The sequence below is a fragment of the Aethalodelphis obliquidens genome, unplaced genomic scaffold, assembly GCF_003676395.1.
Source record: "Aethalodelphis obliquidens isolate GAN/ISIS:26980383/991018 unplaced genomic scaffold, ASM367639v1 scaffold22, whole genome shotgun sequence".
NCBI classification, from domain to species: Eukaryota; Metazoa; Chordata; class Mammalia; order Artiodactyla; family Delphinidae; genus Aethalodelphis; species Aethalodelphis obliquidens.
Window position 1 is genome coordinate 4,336,126 of NW_020837966.1, and position 20,390 is coordinate 4,356,515.

Below are 20,390 nucleotides of genomic sequence, written 5' to 3' on the forward strand. Positions count from 1 at the left end.
GCTGTTTGTATATTTTGGCAATTAAGCCCTTGTCAGTTGCATCATTTGCAAATATTTTCTCCCAGTCCATCCACAGGTTGTCTTTCTTTTGTTTATGGTTTCCTTTGCTGTGCCAAAGCTTGTAAGTTTGATTGGGCTCCATTTGTTTATTTTTGCTTTTTTTTCTTATTGCCTTGGGAGACTGACCTAAGAAAACAGTGCTGTGATTTATGTCAGAGAATGTTTTGCCTATGTTCTCTTCTAAGAATTTCATGGTGTCATGTCTTATATTTAAGTCTTTAAGCCATTTTGAGTTTATTTTTGTGTATGGTGTGAAGGAGTGTTCTAATTTCATTGATTTCATGGGGCTGTCCAGTTTTCCCAACAACACTGGCTGAAGAGACTGTCTTTTTCCACTGTATATTTGGGAAGGGACGGAGCAGGGACCTGTGTAGAGAATGGGGAGATTGCTGACACTGACTTATGCTTTTTACCAACTATTTTGAAAACTTAGTCAAGAAGAATTTGTTGATTATCTACCTTTCTCTTTTTCATAAAATGAGCTTTAGCAAGCTATATCTACCTTCTCCTTTTGATGAAATGAGCTTTAGCAAGCTATATCTCTCTCAAGAATACCCCAGGGCTTCCCTGGTGGCATGGTGGTTGAGAGTCCGCCTGCCGATGCAGGGGACACGGGTTCGTGCCCCGGTCTGGGAAGATCCCACATGCCGCGGAGCGGCTGGGCCCATGAGCCATGGCCGCTGAGCCTGTGCGTCCGGAGCCTGTGCTCTGCAACGGGAGAGGCCACAACAGTGAGAGGCTCGCGTACCGCAAAAAAAAACCAGACAGGGAGTTTAGATATATGTCTAGTTACAAACTGTTAGCAGGAAGACTTTGATAGCAAGTGCCTTGTGCTTTAGACTGGGTCTTATCTTATCCTTGGGAATCAGGCATGTCTGGCTGGCTGCCTTTCTTCTTTCCTTCCTTCTACTTCTCTACTATGAATTATAAATAGAAAGATATCATTTTAGTAGACAGCCCAACATCTTCAACACAGTTTGCAAGCTCTTCATGATCTCCAGCTGAACTTCCCAGCCCAGTTGGCCACTGTCCCCACCATTCTTAGTCATCCAGTCTCACTGGCCATTTTTCAGCTTCTCAAAGGTGCCAGTCCACCACAGGGCCTTTGCATTTGCTGTTTCTTGTGCCTGGATTACTCTCCCCTGACACCACTCTTCCCAGCCCTGCCTTTGCCCAAGGTACCTCCTACTTATTCACCAAGCTTCAGTGTAATTCCCAGCTCAATTTCTCTTTCTTTGAGGGAAACTTTCCCTGGTCCCCCCGATTGGGTCAAGCTCCCTAGTATAAACTCTCAGAGCACCATGAGCCCTTCATATCAGTTATCAATTGCAATTTCATATTTATTTGTGTAATGGTTTGATTGTCTGCTTTTCCAACTATCTGGTTAGTCCCATAAGAATAGAGACAGAGTTTGCACTGGCTCGTACCTGATTCCTGAGTGTCTAGCACACAGCTTTGTTATCATAATATTTTGTGAGTCAAAGGGATGGATGAATAATTGTCATTTCATACCCAGGAAAACGTCCATTTAAGATTGATGGTTAAATAAAAATATTTTCAATAAAAAAAAACTAAGACAATTCCCATCAACTCACTAAAAGAACTTCTAAAGGCTGCACTTCTGGCGCTAAGGAAAGTCAATACAGATCACAGGTGGTCTAAGAGACAAGATCTTGGCATATATGTTGGAAAATCTAAATGAACTTTGACTGTTTAAAATAATAACTGCAGTATCTACTTTAGGGCATTAAGTAACCAGGACACTGGTCAAATAAGAGCATATACATTAGGAGAAGAAAAACTGGAATTGAAATGATCTAGGAACCTCACATTGCTTGAGAAGATGATCAAGGTACTGATTAATATTAGACTTTATTCAATATAAATATTTAAGCATAGAGGGTATCCATATTTAAAAAAAATAGGAAATATAGCTTCCGAAACAAAAAGAAAATGGAATGAGAAAAAGGAAATACAAATCACCCCAAAGAGCAAGAAAGGAAGATAAACAAAAGAAAGAAAAAGTAGGACAAACAGAAAGCTCAAAATATATACAATCAAAATAATGAACTAACTTTTCAGTTAAAAGGCAAAGAGTGAAGATCGTCAGAGTAAAGAAAATCCAACTCCAGATGTTTAAAAGAGACACTCAAAACCTAAAGATACAGAGCAGTTGAACAAAAGGATTAAAAGAGACAAGTACCAACCAAAAGGAGACGATGGTAGCCGTACTGATACCAAACCCAATAGAATTTGAGGTGCAAAACATCTGGTATTAATAGGGATAGTATATAATAATAAAAGTTTTTATTTGCCAGCAACATAGCAAGTGAAGAAGATGCCGTCAACTCATTTGCATCTTCAAGTCATTGTGAAAACATGTCCATGGAAAGGGAGCAGCTCTGTTGAAACCAAGGGGGAAGCTCACCCCTCGGCTGAGGACGCATCAGCCCAGGGGGGATGCCGTCCGCCTTTACCACCAGCCTCAAACGGAAGGACCTCCCCGAGCTCACCATGGCTTCACTTCCCTTGACTGCCGGCCGAGTGGACTGACTTCTGCTGCCGTTTGGCACAATTCCTCAGTCACCTCCACTGAAAGCGACAACTGCTCACCCACACGTCCTTGGTCCCGTGCTCTTCCAGCCCCAGGTCAGAAACCTAAAAGAACCCAAATGCTCTGTGTCAAGTAAACATCCTCTGATTCTCCCTCCTCTCCAAGCTTCACCATGTGAGTCTGACTTAAATTCTTTCTTCATTTTTTCCTCCTGTACTTTTGCATAATTATCAGCACTGAGCACTGTCCCAGGTACAAAGGAAAAACCCCTTCAGAGTCCTTAGCCTGACTCTCAGGACCTAGCCTAGCGGGTCCTTCTCCCATCGCCTCCTGCGGAGGGAGCGGTGTGACGCCGATTACGACTCCTGAGCCGTTCTCCACCCTTGGAAGCCAAAACTTTGCTTAGCTTCAAGCGTGAAGTTAGCCCTCAGAGATCGTTTTCCACACTGTTCACAGGGGTAGTCACACGCATGTCAACCATTATTTCATGTGTCCATTTTTATATTTAAAAATGACCTTTAATGATTGCAAAAAAATCATTTTCATCATAGAAATATTAGAATATAAAGATTAATAAAACTAAAAACTGACTTCACCGCTGTGAACACTTTGGTGCACTGCTATTCAGACATTTTTCCCATACACACAAACACACACACACAGGAATAGTTTTACCCATTCATTTCCATTATGAAATAGAGCATTTAGTCTGAGGGCAAAAAGGAGATGAAGACCCTTGGATATCACCAAGTCAGGTGTGTGAAGCACCCCTTCAAATCACGTGTTCTCAGGACTAAGTTTTTCACTGAAAAGTTGCAAAATCAACAGCACATTTAATAGTAAGAGAAATGGCTTTCAAATTGTTTCCCCCCAAAAGAAAATAGAGCTCTTTGAATTGGTTACCTGTGACTGCATGACAAAATGCCTCACTACCCCTAGACGTCACAAAATAAAGCCCTGAAATGGCATTGGCCCCGTAGGAGCTGTGTCTGTGCTCTCTGAACACCTCATCAAAACTCCCTCCTTTTTTTCTTTAAATTGTGGTAAGAGAACTTAACATGAGATCTACCTGTTAACAAATTTTTAAGTGTACAATACAGTATTGTTAACCGCAGGCACAATGCTGTACAGCAGGTCTCTAGAATTTATTCTTCTTGCGTGACTGAAACTTTATACCCGTTTGAACAGCAGCTCCCTATTTCGCCCTCCCCCCATCATCCCCTGGCAACCACCATTCTAGTCTCTGTTTCTAGGAGTTGGACGATTGTGGATGCCTCCTGTAAGTGGAATCATGCGGTATCTTGTCCTTCTGTGACTGGTTTATTTCACTTAGCATAACGTCTGTCCTCCAGTTTCATCTACGTTGTTGTGTATGGCAGGATTTCCTTTTTTTAATCGAAGCTGAATAATATTTCCTTGTACGTATATACCACATTTTCTTTATCCATTCATCTGTCGATAGGCATTTAGGCTATTTTCAGATCTTGGCTATTGTGAAGAATACTGCACTGAATACGGGAGTGCACATGTCTCTCTGAGATCCTGATTCCAATTCTTTTGGACAAAGACCCAGAAGTGGGACTGCTGGGTTATATGGTAGTTCCAGGAATTTAGACCCCAGGAATCGGACTTGAGCCCAGAAACTCTGCTGCCCTTCCTCCCCACCCCCAGCTGTGCTGATTGAACAATGGCAGATGAATGGGCGAATCAGATCCTCGCTCTGGATTATGGCATTCAACCTGGTAGCAGGGTTTCTAGAAACACAGGAGAGCTGGGAGTGCAGATCTGGAACATAGGTTTTAGTCTCATCCAAGGAGCCTAGAAAAAACAGATTCCCAGGACTCCCTCCAAGCGTGATGAATCTGCACGTCCAAGGGAGGGCCCTAGCATCTGTATTTTATGAATATCCTAGCCGATTCGGGAGCTCTGTCAAATTTGGAGAGCACAGCAGAGGGCAAATTCACGCATTTCTGATCTGAGGTCCCCGGAGCCACCCCTATGGCTCAAGACTTCCTTGGCTTCCAGGAGACATGGCAACATCTTCCAAGGAGCTGTTGTTTCCTCCAGCTGAAGTTGGATTCTGGGATTGTGGTCAAAAGAACCTTAACTTAATACGGTCCAGAACCATTGGCACTCTGGGCACCTGCCGTGTTACAGCCTCCATTTTGCACTTTGCAGTCTTTGCTGATCTTGTGTTGCATCTGCCTCTCTGTGGAGTATTTTCCCGCATTTGGACATGATGCATACGAGAAACAGGGTCCTCAGAACAAGACAGCTGATTTGTGAGTTTCAAATTCTCGATTCTGGGGGAAGCTGATCTCTGTAAGGTGTTTTTCTGATTTAAGTCAGCACCCTGTTGACCGCAGGTGTTGGTGTGGTTTAAAGGTGGTGGAGGCCACAATGCTTCCTGCAGGTACAGCTTGAGCATCTAGGGGGTACAGGCACAGCTCCAGGCCAGTGCTTCCAGTAGAACTTTCCTCAGTGCTGGAAAGTGCTGTAACTACGCCGTCACTTGGGATGTGTGGTTGTTAAGCATGTGAGATGTAGCCAGTGCAACTGAGGAACTGGATATTTTATTTTATTTTAATTAAATTTAAATCGCCAAATGTGGTTAATGGCTCCTGTATTGGACAGTGCCGTTCTAGATACTTCACCTGATTAATTATGCAAGGCAGGAACACCAGCTTCATGATCCAGGTGAGGAAATCGATACTCATAGGGGCAAAAGGAGATGCCTGAGGTCCCCAAGTGAGACAGGGCAAGGATTCAAACCCAAATTCAATCCATGATATGATAACTGGTCTCCCCCACCCCCCCACACACACAAATATACAAGCACAGACACACATACACAATGTGTGTGAAATCCTGAGAAGGGATAAAATAAAACTGAACAGCTCATGTCTGAGGCATCAGCTCTGTTTTAGTTACAAAGCCAAAACGAAAAGAAAAGCCACAAAGCAGGACACACACTGTCAATTCCTCCTAACCCTGTAGCCGGTCAGGGCAACGGGCTTGGCTTCTCCTCCAGCCGTCCTGGCTCAACACGGGGCCTGTGGTCGAGTGTGTTTTATTGCATGCCGAAAACTCCAAGATAGCTCGGCCTCCAAGAACAAAAGTGATTGTGGGGTGAAGAGGGAAGGGGGCCAAGAGGCAGTCCCTCCCGCCTCCTAGGACGAACACTGCGTCTAACAAGAGGCATCCTGGCCTTTAAAACTACCGCCCAGCTGCGGAGGGGCCCTGTGCCCCGGGAAAACTCCATCACTAACAGTTATGGTCAGCCATTTAAATCACATTACACTGTAAGTGGATATACAAATTGTCAGCCCTAATGAAATTTAGGAGGAAGCAGTGGGAGAGGTGAAAACACTTAGAACTGGTTTCTTGGTTTGTGAGACCCGAATTCAAGTGGTTTAAACTGCTCGCTGAGAACGTGCTCGAGTGTGGTTTTCCTGCCGGCGCGTGGAGGCTCCCTGGGAATCACCGTGCAGTCTCCTTCCTGGTTCAGCCTGGACTTGCACCTCGCTGTCGACCTCGAGGTCAACTTGGAGCGGCTCGAGGCATGAGAGGGTCTCGCTCTTTTCCGCACCTTGCAGAAGGCCTGGCGCCCAGCAGCGTCTGGGGAAGGTGGAGGGAGAGAATAAAAGCAGACAGCCTTCAGGCACAGCCGGAATCGTGAAAGTCTGAAGAGGCCCTAGGAAGGGAAATCCACCTCGAGGATGCCAGAAATCCCTCCAGAAAGACGGCCGGGGGCTGGGAGGGCTGCGAAGAATTGACTGCTTTTAGTCTCTTCTCCCAGGAAGCACACTCAGGGGACAACGTGCCGAGGAGTGCATTGGAGTTAACTCGCGGATTATATGCTGCTACATAGTTGATCAGGCTTCTCTCCAGGGTGGGAGGGGTCCCGGCAGACAGGCGGGCTTACAGATTAGGATAATAACATAAGAGCTTCTGGTTAATGAGTGGTCACCATGTGCCTATCACTGCAGGAACCCTTTTCCAGGTAATCCTCACAGCAGCCCTGCACCGTGGATAGGGTTTGCCCCTTTCACAGACCAGGAAATGAGAGCTCAGAAAAGTCAGATTTGCCCAAGATGGTGCAGGTGTTTCTGATTCTGACACTCACAGTTTTCCTGTGTTGCCACCTCATGCTGGGTGGGGCATGGAGCCAGGACATGGTAGAGGAGGACGCGCAAACGAGATGCTCTCCCTGTATGTATCCGGAAGCAGCGGAGGCCGGTTTTCATTTGCATTCTTTTATTCCCAAGTATTAGGGTTTGAGGCCTGTTCTCCACCTCCACATGCCAGCAATTTCCTGGGACGCGATACTGCTGAACAGGAAACCAAACTCAGCCATGTGACCCCATCCAAACCATTGTGCACATGTCAGGAAATAAGGCCCACCGAGGGGAAGGGATTTGCCCAAAGTCACACAGCAAAGTGGTGGCCAGAGTTGGGCCACTATCCAGATGGTGAAAGTGCTGTTGGGCTGGTCATAAAGCCAGAGTCTAGGTCTCTCAGGCCTGGTTCATGTGCAGAGGGAAACCTTGCAAGAGTGTGTGAACTTTCACCAGGGACTCCAAGGTGGTCTCAGCTCGAAAACTAGGACAAGTGACTCTGGGTCAGGAATGAAATGTTAGGTTTCTAGTGTTTCTAGCCTTCCATTTTTCTCTTTCCAGTAACCCTGAGGTAGTGTCATCTTGTGGATAAAATGAGGGCTCTATAATCAGAGGGACCTGGCTTTGCTTCTTACCAGCTCTGTAGTTTCGGAAAAGACACTTAGTCTTCTGGGGCTTCTGTTCCTTCTGGAAAATGAAAAGAGTAACCCTTCTTTTTGTTGGATGCCATGAGATCAAACAAAATAATGAAAAATACATTAAAAAAAAACAAAAACCACCCAGGACATGTGTGCAGTAAATGGGAGCAGTTGCACAGGTCTTATTATTTCCACTTGATAGACAGGAACCTGAGGCCCAAAGGAAGCTCACTGGCTTACGCATGGGGGCACAGCTTGATACCCGCAGGAAGCGAAGTGGGGTACGGTGCAGGGTGTGCCTAGGGTTCAGGGCTGCTCTTCTCAGCCTCAAAATCTTGCTCTGTAAAGAAGAGGTGGGTCCCCACCCTGCTCGTGTCACAGGTCTCTCCTGAGACATGGGAAAACATTCCTCGGAGTTTCCCAGGGATGGGGGAGGACTTGGCATGTCTGAGCTGAGGCTGAGCCCATCCTCTGATTCCCCACCCTCTGCTTCCCCAGCCTGAGCCTGACCAGGAACCTTCAGGAGTCCCCTCCCAGTGCCTTGAAGGGAGCGCCCTGCAAGTTGCTGAATCAGGGAGGCTCATGAGTCATCAAAGGCTGGTGATGGGAATGTGGCTGTTTTCTCCCCATGCCAGCGGGTGACTGCTGCCACCACCACCATCATCCCTGCCACTGCTTGAGGTCCTACTCGGTGCCATGCTCTTCACTTCCATGATTAGCAGTCCTCACCAACACCCTATAACGTTATCATATCCTCATGTGCCACGTGAGAATACTGAATGAAGCTCAGAGGGGTTAAGTAACTGGCTGAAGGACACACAGCTAATAAGAGCAAAGCTTGGAACCAGGTTTTCTTGACTCCAAATTCTTTGTCCTACCCTCTGCCCCATGCTCAAGGTGGGTTTCTGGGGGTGAGAGAAGGGAATCCTATTGCAGCTGCTGTCAGAGGAGAGAGGCGAGGTAGAGCCACTCAAACACTGTGGAATCTTGGCCCACGGGAAGGACCATCTGAAGATGCTGCAGCAACTTCTCCCAGTCTGTACAGATCTCCTTTGCAATGTGATCTCCTTTGCAATGGGACTTTGCCACTCCTCTCATTGAGAGGTGGTGCCTATTTCTCTATCTCTTTGAATCTGGGCTGTCCATGGGCTTGCTTTGGCCAGTGAATGCAGTGGAAGTGATATATAGTCATCCCTCCACGTCATGGGAATTGGTTCCAGGACCCCCCCTCAGATACCAAAATGCGAGGACGCTCAATTCCCGATGTCAGCGTTCTGTATCTGTGGATGTGGAGGGCCAACTCCAGTGTAACTGGATTTCAGGCCTCAAGAGGCCTTTGAGGCTTCCAATCTCACCTTCGTGGGATGTGGTATCACAGTGTGAAAGAGCCCAGGGCACCCCTTATCCTTAAAGATAAGAGACCACATGGAGAGAAGGGCCCCGCCAGCAGCCAGAACCAGCTATTGAAGTGTGCGAGAGAGAGGCCGTGTGGGATCAGCCAGCCCCTCATCCGTCCGCCGCCCCTCACAGTTAACCCAGCCCATATCGTCTACCCACAGGATCCCAAGCAAATACAATGGTGATCGTTTTCAGCCACTGATTTTTGGTGTGAGTGTGGTGTGTTATTCAGCAATGGACAACTGATAAAGTGAGTGACTTAATTCTCCCAGCCTCGGCATCCTCATCTGTAAAATGGGCATGATGCTCACGTCCGTGTCTGATAAGCTTGTCAGGGAGAGTGAGGGCGATGAAGCCTGTGAGTCTCGAGGCGCTGAGTCTAGTACGGTGTTGGCGGCATCGGCATCAAGGGGTCACCACCGGTGTGAGCGGCTCTGGTCAGGGTCTCTGAGGCAAGAGGCACGTGGTAAGCCCCTCTGAGGGTCTGATGCACACAATAGCCCCTCACAATTATTTGGCCCAAAATGTCAGTCAGGGTGAGGTTGAGAAACTCTGAGTTAGAGGTAAGACACTTGTGACAACCATGGCAAGTGCGTGAGTCTGCAGGGGTCCGTTAGGTGGCATAAATGGCTGGCTAACTGGACACAGCCGGCCTTGTCTGGAAGGCGCAGTGGCTGCTGGGATCCAGCTGAGTGTCGCTACAGGGGACCTGTGATACCATGTACTCAGGTGGCCAGTTCTTCCTGTTTTGAAGCAAGAAATCCCAATTTGAATGTGAAAATACTCATCTTTTTAAGTGCTGCCAATTAATTTGAGCATCTTTTTAACGCTTGCCAGTCAAACAAAACACATCTGGAAATGTTATATACACAGAGGGCCACGGTTTGTAACCTCCCCCAAACACTAAGGGGGCCTTCCTAGCACCGAGCTAGCCGCTGGGGGGTATTTTAAAGAACACTGGCCCACCTTCCTGGGTTTAGTCTTCAGACTTACTTCATCCTTCTTAGCTAGCCTATAGTGAGCTCTTCCTATGTACTCGAACCTGCGCTCAACAGTCCAAACACGGTAACTCATGTTTACAAGAACCTACAGTGTAATACTCTCTCCCACTTTAACTGGGTGCTCAGAGAGGTTATACAGCTTTCCCAAGGCGACAGAGCTAAGGGCAATACCAGTATTTGAACACAGGCGGTCTATAGAGCCTATATTCTTCATCACTGAGCCAGGCTGCCCTGTGAAGGCTGCTGCAGCTCCACACTCTACATGGGAAAGCTTGCAAGGGACCTCTCAGGTTCATTGGTCACCCCAGGCAAGCACCAGTCCACCACCGTGGTCAGCCTGCGTTCCCCAAGTGCTCAGAACCTCAGTTCCTCCATCTAGAGCTGTGCGTCTCACCTGGGGTTGATTCTGCACCCTGGGGTACACTGTGCAGTGTCTAGAGACACTTTTGCTTGTCACAAATGGGGGAGCTACTGGCATCTAGTGGGTAGAGGCTAGTGATGCTGCTAAACATTGCACAGGACAGCCCCCCACAATAAAGAATTCTCCAGCCTGAGAAGCCAAAAGTGCTGAGGTAGAGAAACCTGATCTAAACACCTGGCTGGCAACCGTGGCAATTTCCAAAAGGGAACCAGCAGAGAATATTCCAGGTGATTCAGGCTGTTTACCTAGGACATTTTTTTTTCTCTCCTCAAATCACTCTTTCTTCTCTTGCCCTGGTATTTCTTCACAATCCCATGTCGCTGTGCTAAATGCCTGCACTGAATAGTAATCTCCCAACACAACTCTCATATATTAGCAGCAGAACAAATAAGAAATGGGGAGAAAAACAGCTACAGGCAAAAAAAGATAAGCATTAAAATACACAATAGATCCTTGAGATTTGACCACAGTATCATCTACATGCCTGAAATGGGCATTTTTTCCTGGATTCGCTAAGCCATAATCACACTCTAGGCCCACATCAAATTTCAACTGCCACGGACACCATCTCTGCCAAACATACACGTGACCGCACTGATTTTATAAAATGACTTTAATAGAAAAGTAGTACAAGATATGAACAAAAATAAATAATCTTTATCTATTTCTAGCCCAGCAAATGGTACACTGCTTGTAAAATTGGTCTTTTGCATGCAATTTTCCTTATTCCTTTTTTGCTTTTGAAATACTGAGACAGAATGTTAATTAAATCTTCTAGATTAAAATTGATACATTTTTGGTTTTAAAAAAAAAAATCGTACCGACCTTTAATCATTCCACATCCATTTTTAAAAGTTGGCTAACAAGATGATGTTTTACTAACATAAAATATTATCCAGTCATCAGAGTTAAATGTAAGGTCTGTGCGAACAGGTAAATTAGAAGATTCCTTTACTAAGTTTTAATTCCTACGTTGCTGAATGTTTCCTGTATTAAGAATGCGTTTCATCATCTTACTTTCAAAGTATGGCATCTGGCTTTCACCATTCCACAGAGAGGGGAGACTAACAAATACTTTCTTAAAAAAATAAATATTTTAGAAGTACACTTTACAGTGATAATGCAGTATCTTAGACCTACGTCTTGGTGCGTATTTGCATCATATATACCCTTCAAGTTATCAGTACCTTTTCTAGTTGTCTCTATTTAAATTACGGGTCACTCAGTCTTTGGGGACTGTTTCTGCTAACGATCTCTGTGAGTCAGCCAGTGACTCTCTTATTTGGAGTACTTATCCTGCTACAGTGTCATCTTTGATACTTCTGGTGGCTTGAACAAGGTCTTGCAAAAACAAATTGAAAATTGTATTGGCAAATCGTACAAGCAAAGGGTTTGCATGGGCTACTGAAACACAGTGCCGGTCTCGGGAGGTCAGCAGCTTGAAAAACTGAACAGATACACTGGACTAAAGCTTAAAACAGTCTTCCTGGTACTTAAGTCCATAATTACTATTTTGAACATAGCTCTGTTTGTCGCTGCCTGTATATAATTTTTTTGTTAATTTTCCTGTATTGGGAAGCTCTTGAATGCACTCCAGGATGAGAAGGAAAAAAAATATGCTGACGCTCCTAAATCGCGTATATGTTTTTGCAATAAAGAACACTGGTCAATATACAACTGAGGAAAAACTGAAACAGATGTGAGTCCTAGAACCACAAGCGTTTGAATTTGCCCAGAAATGCTATTTTAAACACTCTATATGTTGGTCTACTGTTTTTTTGTGGAATAATGCATTCTTGGCATCCTTAAAAGGTTTCAATATGTTACAAGGTTATCCGGAAAGAGAAAAAGCAAAGGGCTAACGTATCAATCTGTGCGTTGCGGGCCAGGCTTCGCTGCGCGTTTTCAAGAAGCACAGGGCTTGTATTAATTGCACTTAACACAACGAACCTTCAGTTTCCTTCATTCTCTGCAGACTGAGGCTTGCTTTTCATAAACCTGCTTTCCAAGGGGCAAAGAGACACTCCATCCACACAGTAACTTCGAACTAGAGCAGTGCGCTAGCTGCAGTGGTGAACACAAATACACTTTTTTTTGGACTAAACTTCTGGTCATGGATAAAAGCATGTGCCTTTTCAGTTCTTAGCTCTGAGATGTTACAACACCAACAAGCTCTAAAACAATTAAGTTACATGCCTAATGCTCGAAGAATGTGAGCAATCCTATAACCAGCTTTAAGCCATCTGCTTGATTTCTTTTTTTTGAGGAACATATATAGGAAAAGAGAATTCCCCTTTTGTTCCGTTACATATAGAAATCTTTTGAAGCTCCCAAATAGTTTGGTTTTGGTAAAATTCTCCACTCTTCTGTTATTCTGACATGTAGTCACCCCTAAACTATCCCTCATGTTTTCTCAAAAACTCTCCACATGAAGTATCTGAAGGACAATTGAAACCACTTACCAATATCCAAGTAACGTTTTATTTTATATTCTATCTTCCATTTGGCATAAGCCTTTCGATGTTTGTTTGTTTTCTGAACCAGTGAAATATACAAATCGCACGAGACAGAAATATGTACATGAAAAGTATAGAATAAAGGCCATAGAAGATATACATAATATCTGAATGACAAGTAGAATATTTTACATTAAATAGTTTCCTTTAAAAACTAGGATTGTTAAACTCAACTCTCTTCATAAACAGGAATCACTAAAAAGGAACAAAATCTGGTTTAGCAAATAAAAAGAACTTACTTCACGGTTTTTGTATAATAAAAACCAAAAAAGTGACATTTTAAGCTAATTAGTGCTTCTTACTTTCAAGATCTTTTGCTTGCAATTCACTGCAACTGCAGGGGAGTGAACATCCTTGTGCAACAAGAGCCGCAGGTGGCTGAGGTGATCTGAGGGCCACCCGTTCCCACGAGGGCTGCAGGAGATGTGTATCTTTCCCAACTTTTAAAGCAACAGAAGTCTGAGATAAGAACACATTTGACGGTACTCTTTGCAAAGAGGTGTCCTGGTTTAAAAAACTTTTTAAACTAGCCATATATGTTGTGAGCTGGATTTTCCTCAGGGACTCAAATAGGTACTATCAGGTCTAATGGGCACCAGTTTCCACTCTGCAAAACGCATGAAGGAAAGGGAAATGCCGACAATGCTTCTGAGTGTTGAATTATCTCTTCATTCCCACGTCTGTGATGAATAAGTAATGCCCTCTCCAGAAAGGGTACAGAAAAGGAGGATGGGGCGGGGAAGATAAAAGAAATCTTCAAACCAACAATGCACATGAGTATGAGACCTTCCGGATTCCTCAGAAACAAGGCTGCTCCGTGATGCTCAGGGCGTGATGGCATGGAGGCCACAGCCCCAGCTCAACTCAGAAACCGTCTGCAAAAATCCCAATTGGATTGCAATGGAGGACGACAAGGCTCTAGACCCGAGTAAACTGTAAATCTAAATCACTGGCTGCACTGAGATATAATTATATCTATATTTATATATATATATGTGTGTATATATATATATATATATATATATATGTATGTTATGTACAAGAGACTGAGATATCAGGCACCATTAAACCACATTTCCCCCCTTATAAATGCAACTGTTCAAGTCCTCTAGGAACAGTTCTGGGGTACACCTGCAGGGTAATAGGAAAGCATGAGTGGAGAGTCTAAACACAGGATCATAACAGGGAAACGCTGCCACACCTCTGTGAAGTCCATTTGCCAAGTAATGTCATTAAAACATAGAAAACTACTGCTCCTCAAAGTAAAAGTTATAGGGGAAAACCAAAATCCCTAAGTAGCAAACTGTCTCCCAAGCGGAGCTCCTCTGTTTCATTTCCTGTCCTACTATCAGAGGGGACGCAGTGGAGCTGCCGTTTGGAAACGTGGCCGGCGTCACAGCGCAGCAAGGCATGGAGGAATCGGACAGGGCGCGGGGTCAAGTAGGGAGGGCGGATGTCACGTTTCCCCCTCAAATAGGTTTTCTGCTCTGGTGCAGTGCTGAACTGCAGGCAATTACCTTGTAGCTCGGCCTGAGGATCTGTGAATGGAATTCATTTATTAGTTTCATTGTTATCATTTATTAACCAAGTATCCCTAAGAAAATTACAGTATATTTTCCTTTACAGTCAAGTCAACCTCCCTTGCCCTTCTCCAAACAAAAAGTCTAGTACCCAGAATCGCTCGGGGATCCTTTTCCAAGTGGATAACCTAATTCCCACAACAGCGTCAAATCACTGACTTAATATAAGGAGTTTTTAAGTTTTCTCTTTTTTTTTTAATTTCTGGGGCTTCCCTCCCTGCTCCCCAAGTTTCAGTAGCTAGTAGAACGGACCATCTGTAGATGGAATGTTTGAGAACAGTGCGACACGTGATAAACCTTTTTTCTTTAAGGGATATGAGATTTTTGCTCTTAGACTTTAAATACCATTTTGGAAATGTTTCAGGCTGGCAGCCCCTGGGAAAGGGGCGGGGGGGGGGGTGTGGGTCTCATTGTTTTGTTTTTTTCTCAAGACCTTTCAACTTTCACCAGAGCACCGAATTCCTTTTAGTCACAGGAGCTAAGTCACGCATAGATCTGTACCACCCTCTTGCAGCTGGACGCTACCTGTCCCATATGACCCCATAGTTGAGACAAAGAAAACAGTGTTTCCTTGACCTTCCAGATGTGCACACATCTAACTTAAGGTGTGCGTTATTCCCCCCTCATCCTATATACCAGCAAAAGAAGTCTTGTCTTACTTTTCAATGATCCACAAAATAAATATTTTCTTGGTTCCCACCCCCCGTTTTTGCCAAATAATAATTATAATATTAATAATAAACCACAGAGTTCTCAGATGGGAACAGAAAAAAAAAAAATGGTTCCGGTTGCAATTCTTGGGGACAAAAAATAAACAGTATTAAAGACAACAACAACAACGGAATCACTGTACTTTCTATAAATAAGTGGGTCCTGGGAGTGGGGCTGGGTGACAGGCGGGCGGCGGGGTGCCCACTACTTGCACACGAACTGGTCCACGATCTCTGTGCACTTCTTGCACTTGACGTAGCAGCACCAGTGGAACTTGCAGTGGCAGCGCTCGGTCTGCACCGTCTTAAACTGGTCGTAGCCACGGCCGCAGCACATGAGCTCGCAGCCGTCCATGCCCTCGGACGTCTTGTTGCACAGGCGGCCCTGTGTGCCCAGCGAGCCGGTGCTCTCGTTGCGCACGCAGTAGTCGGGGCTGGGGTCGATGTAGACCAGGTCCTGCGTGGTGGGCGAGTTGAAGCGGCTGTTGACCTGCACCAGCTTGCCCCGGCTGTTGAGCCTCATGGCCGCTGCGCTGTCGTACTTCTCCTTCAGGGCGTCGCCCACCTTGCGGAAGTCGGCCAACTGCAGCCAGCACGTCTTGAGGCTGCACGAGCCTGACACCCCGTGGCACTTGCAGGCCACGTCCGCCAGGTTGTACACCGTCTGTGGGGAGAAGGGGACAGTCAGCGGGCGAACTCACCCGGGAGCCCAGACTCGGGCGGGGGTCGGGTGAGCGAGCTCCCCGGCTGGGTGGAGCCCTGGTCACCAGCTCAACCTGGGCCTGGGCTACTTCCCCCTCGTCCTCCATGACCAGGAGCCTTGTGTTGCCTTCTTTAAAAAGTCTGCAAAATAAATAGCCTCTTAGCCCCTCATTATTACACATCATCATAATAAACAACCACAGTGTTTGAATGGGAGCGGGGAAAAAATTGGTTCCATTTGTCTCTTTTTTTTTTTTTTTTTTTTTTTGCAGGGAAGAACATTGGCAGCAACTCATACATCTTGAACACTCAGCCCAGAGCTGCTATCAGTTCCTCACCTGCGTCACCTGGATTCATCCTCACCACCAGCCCACGAGGGAAGAGCTCTATCATCTGCATCTCACAGAGAAGGGAAGCGAGACCCAGCAAGGTGACTTACTGACCCAACCACTGGGAAGGAGCGGGGGCGGGGGCGGGGGGCAGGATTTGAACCCAGGCAGGTGGGCTCCAAGCTCATGCTCATGACTTGGCCCTGGGCACCCAGCTGGTAAGTGGCAGGGCTGGGCAGGTGTCCAGCCCAGGTAGGATCAGGGTTCAAATCTTTCCTCACTCTTACTATCACGACTGCTGTGTGGCAGGCACTATCGTAAGAGCCTTTACACTCTTCATCTCACTTAATGCCCCCAGCGAGGTTGTAACGTGGCCTGGATTAGATGATGGCAGTGACACAGACAGAGGGTAAGTGGCCCGCACAGGTCGCACAGCTAGAATGTGGGAGAACCGGGCGTGGATCTCAGGTACCCTCACTCCTGCTTCTCGCACACTCCCTACTCCCTATCTGCCCCTGCCTAGGCGAAAAGCATCCATCTTGGGCCCAGGCAGACCTGGGTTCTGTCCTAATCTGTCCCTGAATTTAGGCAACAGGCTTCACCATTCTGAGCCTCCGTTTTCAATTTGGGAAGGGCACTGTGATGGTTGCAACCTCACAGCACGGTTGCAAGGATAAGATCAGGAGATGCATGAAAGTACTTAGCAGGCAGGATGCAATCAGTAAACCTGGTCTGCAGGGTGACCGTCTGGACGCTGGTCCTGGGCCCTTGCCCAGTCACCCTGGCCTCGCAGTAGCAGCACCTATGGGTCTGGCCTCACGGTGCTGTGTGCCCAGCAGTCTGGGAGGTGGCGGCTGCCTATTTATAGTGCCGACTGCCCACAGTTCCTGTGCCAGTGACCCTCCAGAGCCGGCGTGCCGCTGGTACGCTGCACAGCGCCTGTCAGGAACCTGGAGGGCCAGAGTGAGTTAGAAGGCTGCTTCGCCCAGAACAGCTACCTTCTCCCTCCAGGGATGCATAAGGGGCTTTCTTACAAGGGGAGCTGAAGTGTACTCCCTTGATATGAAGTGTTTCAGTCCCGCTAGTCTGCAGAAGGGTTTTGCAAACCCTTCTGTGTAACCTTCGCTCCCCTTTGAGGAAAATCAAAAGCTAATGCCCCAAGGAGATTCTAATATGATTTCCTGGTACGGTGTCTAACTTTCCTCCTCCCACCCCCACTACCCCGCAGAAAAACTGTCTTCCCAGTAATCTCACCCACCAGAATCCAAGCACAGTTCATTGCTCCAATTATAAAATTTCCAAAAACACTCCCCCTAGTTAAAAATCCAAATGTTAACTGAAATTCTATTGAAGGGGCTTTTCCCACTCTCCAAAATCCCCTCTCTCCACCTGGAAATCCCTTGACCTTCTCTTCTTGGTTGCTGTAAGCCCCTAAGGATCTCTCCGTGAGGGAAGTCGAAGAAATCCACAAAGATGGATGAAAGCACCAAACAGGGGCAAAGTGGGGCACAGAAGGGTCAGCCATACCTGTCCTGGAAGCGTTTCTGGTCTGAGAAGCTGGGCACCCGGCATGCAGCGTAAGGTGATGTGTCCCTGATGAGGGCAAGACCAAAGTCCTAGGGCCCCAGAGAGAGCGGGACTGGCATGCCCACTCCATGGCGCGGGTCGGCTGCCGTGGGGCGTGAGTCCACGCACACTGCCAGCACCACGGCAACGGGCGGCCTCGGAAAGGAGGGGCCGCACTCACCTGGAGCAACTACCTGGCCCCTCGAGGCACCACAGGTGAAATTCTCCAGAGTTTAGTCTTTCCCTGAGAACCGCCCCCCCCCCCAAATAGTTAAGATCAAACTTGAGAAGAAATGGGTTAGCTGGAATGATCTAGATAATCTTTGGCTTCCCGAAGTCCTTTGCTTCCAGTAACTAAGCTATCATTTATCAAGCACTTACCTCAGCCCTTCAATTGAACCTTATGAAATTGGATGTCAGAAATGGTGAAGTATTGGTAATAAGGTACAATCTACTATGTGATGCCAGTGAGTCCTACAGCAACCCCAAGTGATAGCTAACGCCCATTTAACAGATGTGCAAATGGGGAAACGGAGGCTCAGAAACGAACAGACAGAAAGGGATTTTAACCTAGATTTCTTCAATCCCCAAAACTATGGCCCTTTACCCTCGAGCTGTGACGCATTAGTTTCATTAAAAAAGAAAAGCGCCTGGGCTTACAGGTCAATCCACTAATTCTCCCCACGGGCTTGAAGTGGTTCTCCAGCCTCAGTTTCCCAGTTTTTAAATGAGGGGGTGTGGATGAGGGGCCCAAAGGCTCCTTCCAGGCCTCTAGCTTCACTCTGTGATTATCGTCCCTTTTCCTCACCCCAAAATACAGAAGACTGAAATCTCTGACCAGAAAGTTCCTGGCATTTACCTTGGGTTCTGTGGAAAAATAATGGCTCTGGTTTTCAGTGCTGCCAAAGTTAGGAAAAGTTTTCACCCCTTCATTACAAAGCAGCCATAAAGTGCCACGTGTTTAACCACAGGAAAAAAGGGTCTTTTTTAACGACTGTGGGCGAGCCTTTCACATCCGCATCAGGGGAAGGAAAGAATGAAACCGGGAGACTGGGGCTACCTGGCGAGGATTTCCTCTCTCTGCACACTACTGAGTGGCTCTCTCCCCTCCCCAGAGCATCTCTCTGCACACCTCTGAGTGGCTCTCTGCCCTCTCCAGAGCATGTCTCTGCACACCTCTGAGTGGCTCTCTGCCCTCTCCAGAGCATCTCTCTGCACACTTCTGAGTGGCTGTCCCCTCTCCAGAGCACGTCTTTGCACACTACCCAGTGGCTCTCTCCCCTCTCCAGAGCACCTCTCTGCAAATTTCTCAGTGGCTCTCTCACCTTTCCAGAGCATCTCTCTGCACAATTCTGAGTGGTACTGCCCTCTCCAGAGCATCTCTCTGCACACTTATTTTTTTTTTCTTTTTTTGTGCTACGCGGGCCTCTCACTGTTGTACCCTCTCCCGTTGCGGAGCATGGGCTCTGGATGCAAAGGCTCAGCGGCCATGGCTCATGGGCCCAGCCGCTCCGCGGCATGTGGGATCTTCCAGGACCTGGGCACGAACCCGTGTCCCCTGCATCGGAAGGCAGACTCTCCACCACTGCGCCACCAGGTGAGCCATCTCTGCACACTTCTGAGTGGCGCTCCCCTCTCCAGCACATCTCTCTGCACACTTCTGAGTGGTGCTCTCCCCTCTCCAGAGCATCTCTGTCCACACTTCATTTTTTTGGTGTTGTTTTTGTTTCGTTTTATTGTTTTGTTTTAGTTTTTTGCGGTACGCGGGCCTCTCACTGTTGCGGCCTCTCCCGTTGCGGAGCACAGGCTCTGGACGCGCAGGCTCAGCGGCCATGGCTCACGGGCCCAGCCGCTCCGCGGCATGCGGGATCTTCCCGGACCGGGGCACAAACCCGTGTCCCCTGCATCGGCAGGCGGACTCTCAACCACTGCACCACCAGGGAAGCCCTCTCTGCACCCTTCTGAGTGGCTCACCCCTCTCCAGAGCACCTATCTGCACACATCTGAGGGCCTCTCTCCCCTCTCCAGAGCATCTCTCTGCAACGCACCTCTCTGCACACTTCTGAGTGGCTCTCTCCCCTCTCCAGAGCATCTCTCTGCACCTCTGAGTGGCTCTCTCCCCTCTCCAGAGCATCTCTCTGCACCTCTGAGTGGCTCTCTCCCCTCTCCAGAGCATCTCTGTCCACACTTCATTTTTTTTGCAGTTGTTTTCGTTTTGTTTTTTGTTGTTTTGTGGTACGCGGGCCTCTCACTATCGCGGCCTCTCCCGTTGTGGAGCACAGACTCAGGACACGCAGGCTCAGCGGCCATGGCTCACGGGCCCAGTCGCTCCGCGGCATGTGGAATCTTCCCAGACCGGGGCACGAACCCGTGTCCCCTACATCAGCAGGCAGACTCTCAACCACTGTGCCACCAGGTAAGCCCGCTCTGCACAATTCTGAGTGGCTCACCCCTCTCCAGAGCATCTCTCTGCACACTTCTGAGGGGCACTCCCCTCTCAACAGCATGTCTCTGTTCACTTCTGAGTGGCTCTCTCCCCTCTCCAGAGCATCTCTCTGCACACCTCTGAGTGGCTCTCCCCTCTCCAGATCATCGCTCTGCACAGGTCAAGTGGCTCACCCGTCTCCAGAGCATCTCTGTGCACACTTCTGAGTGGCTGTCACCTCTCCAGAGCAGGACTTTGCACACTGCTCAGTGGCTCTGTCACCCCTCCAGACCACCTCTCTGCACACTTCTCAGTGGCCCTCTCCTCCTTCCAGAGCATCTCTCTGCACACTTCTGAGTGGCTGTCCCTTCT

General features: G+C 47.4%; 1 protein-coding gene and 2 long non-coding RNA genes across 9 annotated transcripts in view; 1 reads left to right on the forward strand and 2 right to left on the reverse strand.

The window, feature by feature from the left end:
* LOC113628013 (uncharacterized) overlaps window positions 1-16,453 on the forward strand; it is a 65,211-nt gene extending 48,758 nt beyond the window's left edge. For both annotated transcript variants that reach the window (XR_003435851.1, XR_003435852.1), the window contains 2 exons: window positions 15,971-16,128; window positions 16,337-16,453. This is a non-coding gene — a long non-coding RNA (uncharacterized LOC113628013). The remainder of the gene's footprint in view (window positions 1-15,970; window positions 16,129-16,336) is intronic.
* The window catches only part of WNT5A (Wnt family member 5A), a 30,117-nt gene continuing 20,512 nt past the window's right edge, over window positions 10,786-20,390 (reverse strand). For all 6 annotated transcript variants that reach the window (XM_027121114.1, XM_027121117.1, XM_027121119.1 and 3 more), the window contains exon 5: window positions 10,786-15,660. In XM_027121114.1, the coding sequence (XP_026976915.1) occupies window positions 15,202-15,660 (459 nt within the window). In that variant the 3' untranslated portion in view covers window positions 10,786-15,201. The remainder of the gene's footprint in view (window positions 15,661-20,390) is intronic.
* LOC113628011 (uncharacterized) lies at window positions 15,970-19,821 on the reverse strand. Its single transcript, XR_003435849.1, has 2 exons — window positions 19,642-19,821; window positions 15,970-18,931 (listed from the first exon to the last, which is right to left on the reverse strand). It is a non-coding gene; the product is annotated as an uncharacterized LOC113628011 (long non-coding RNA).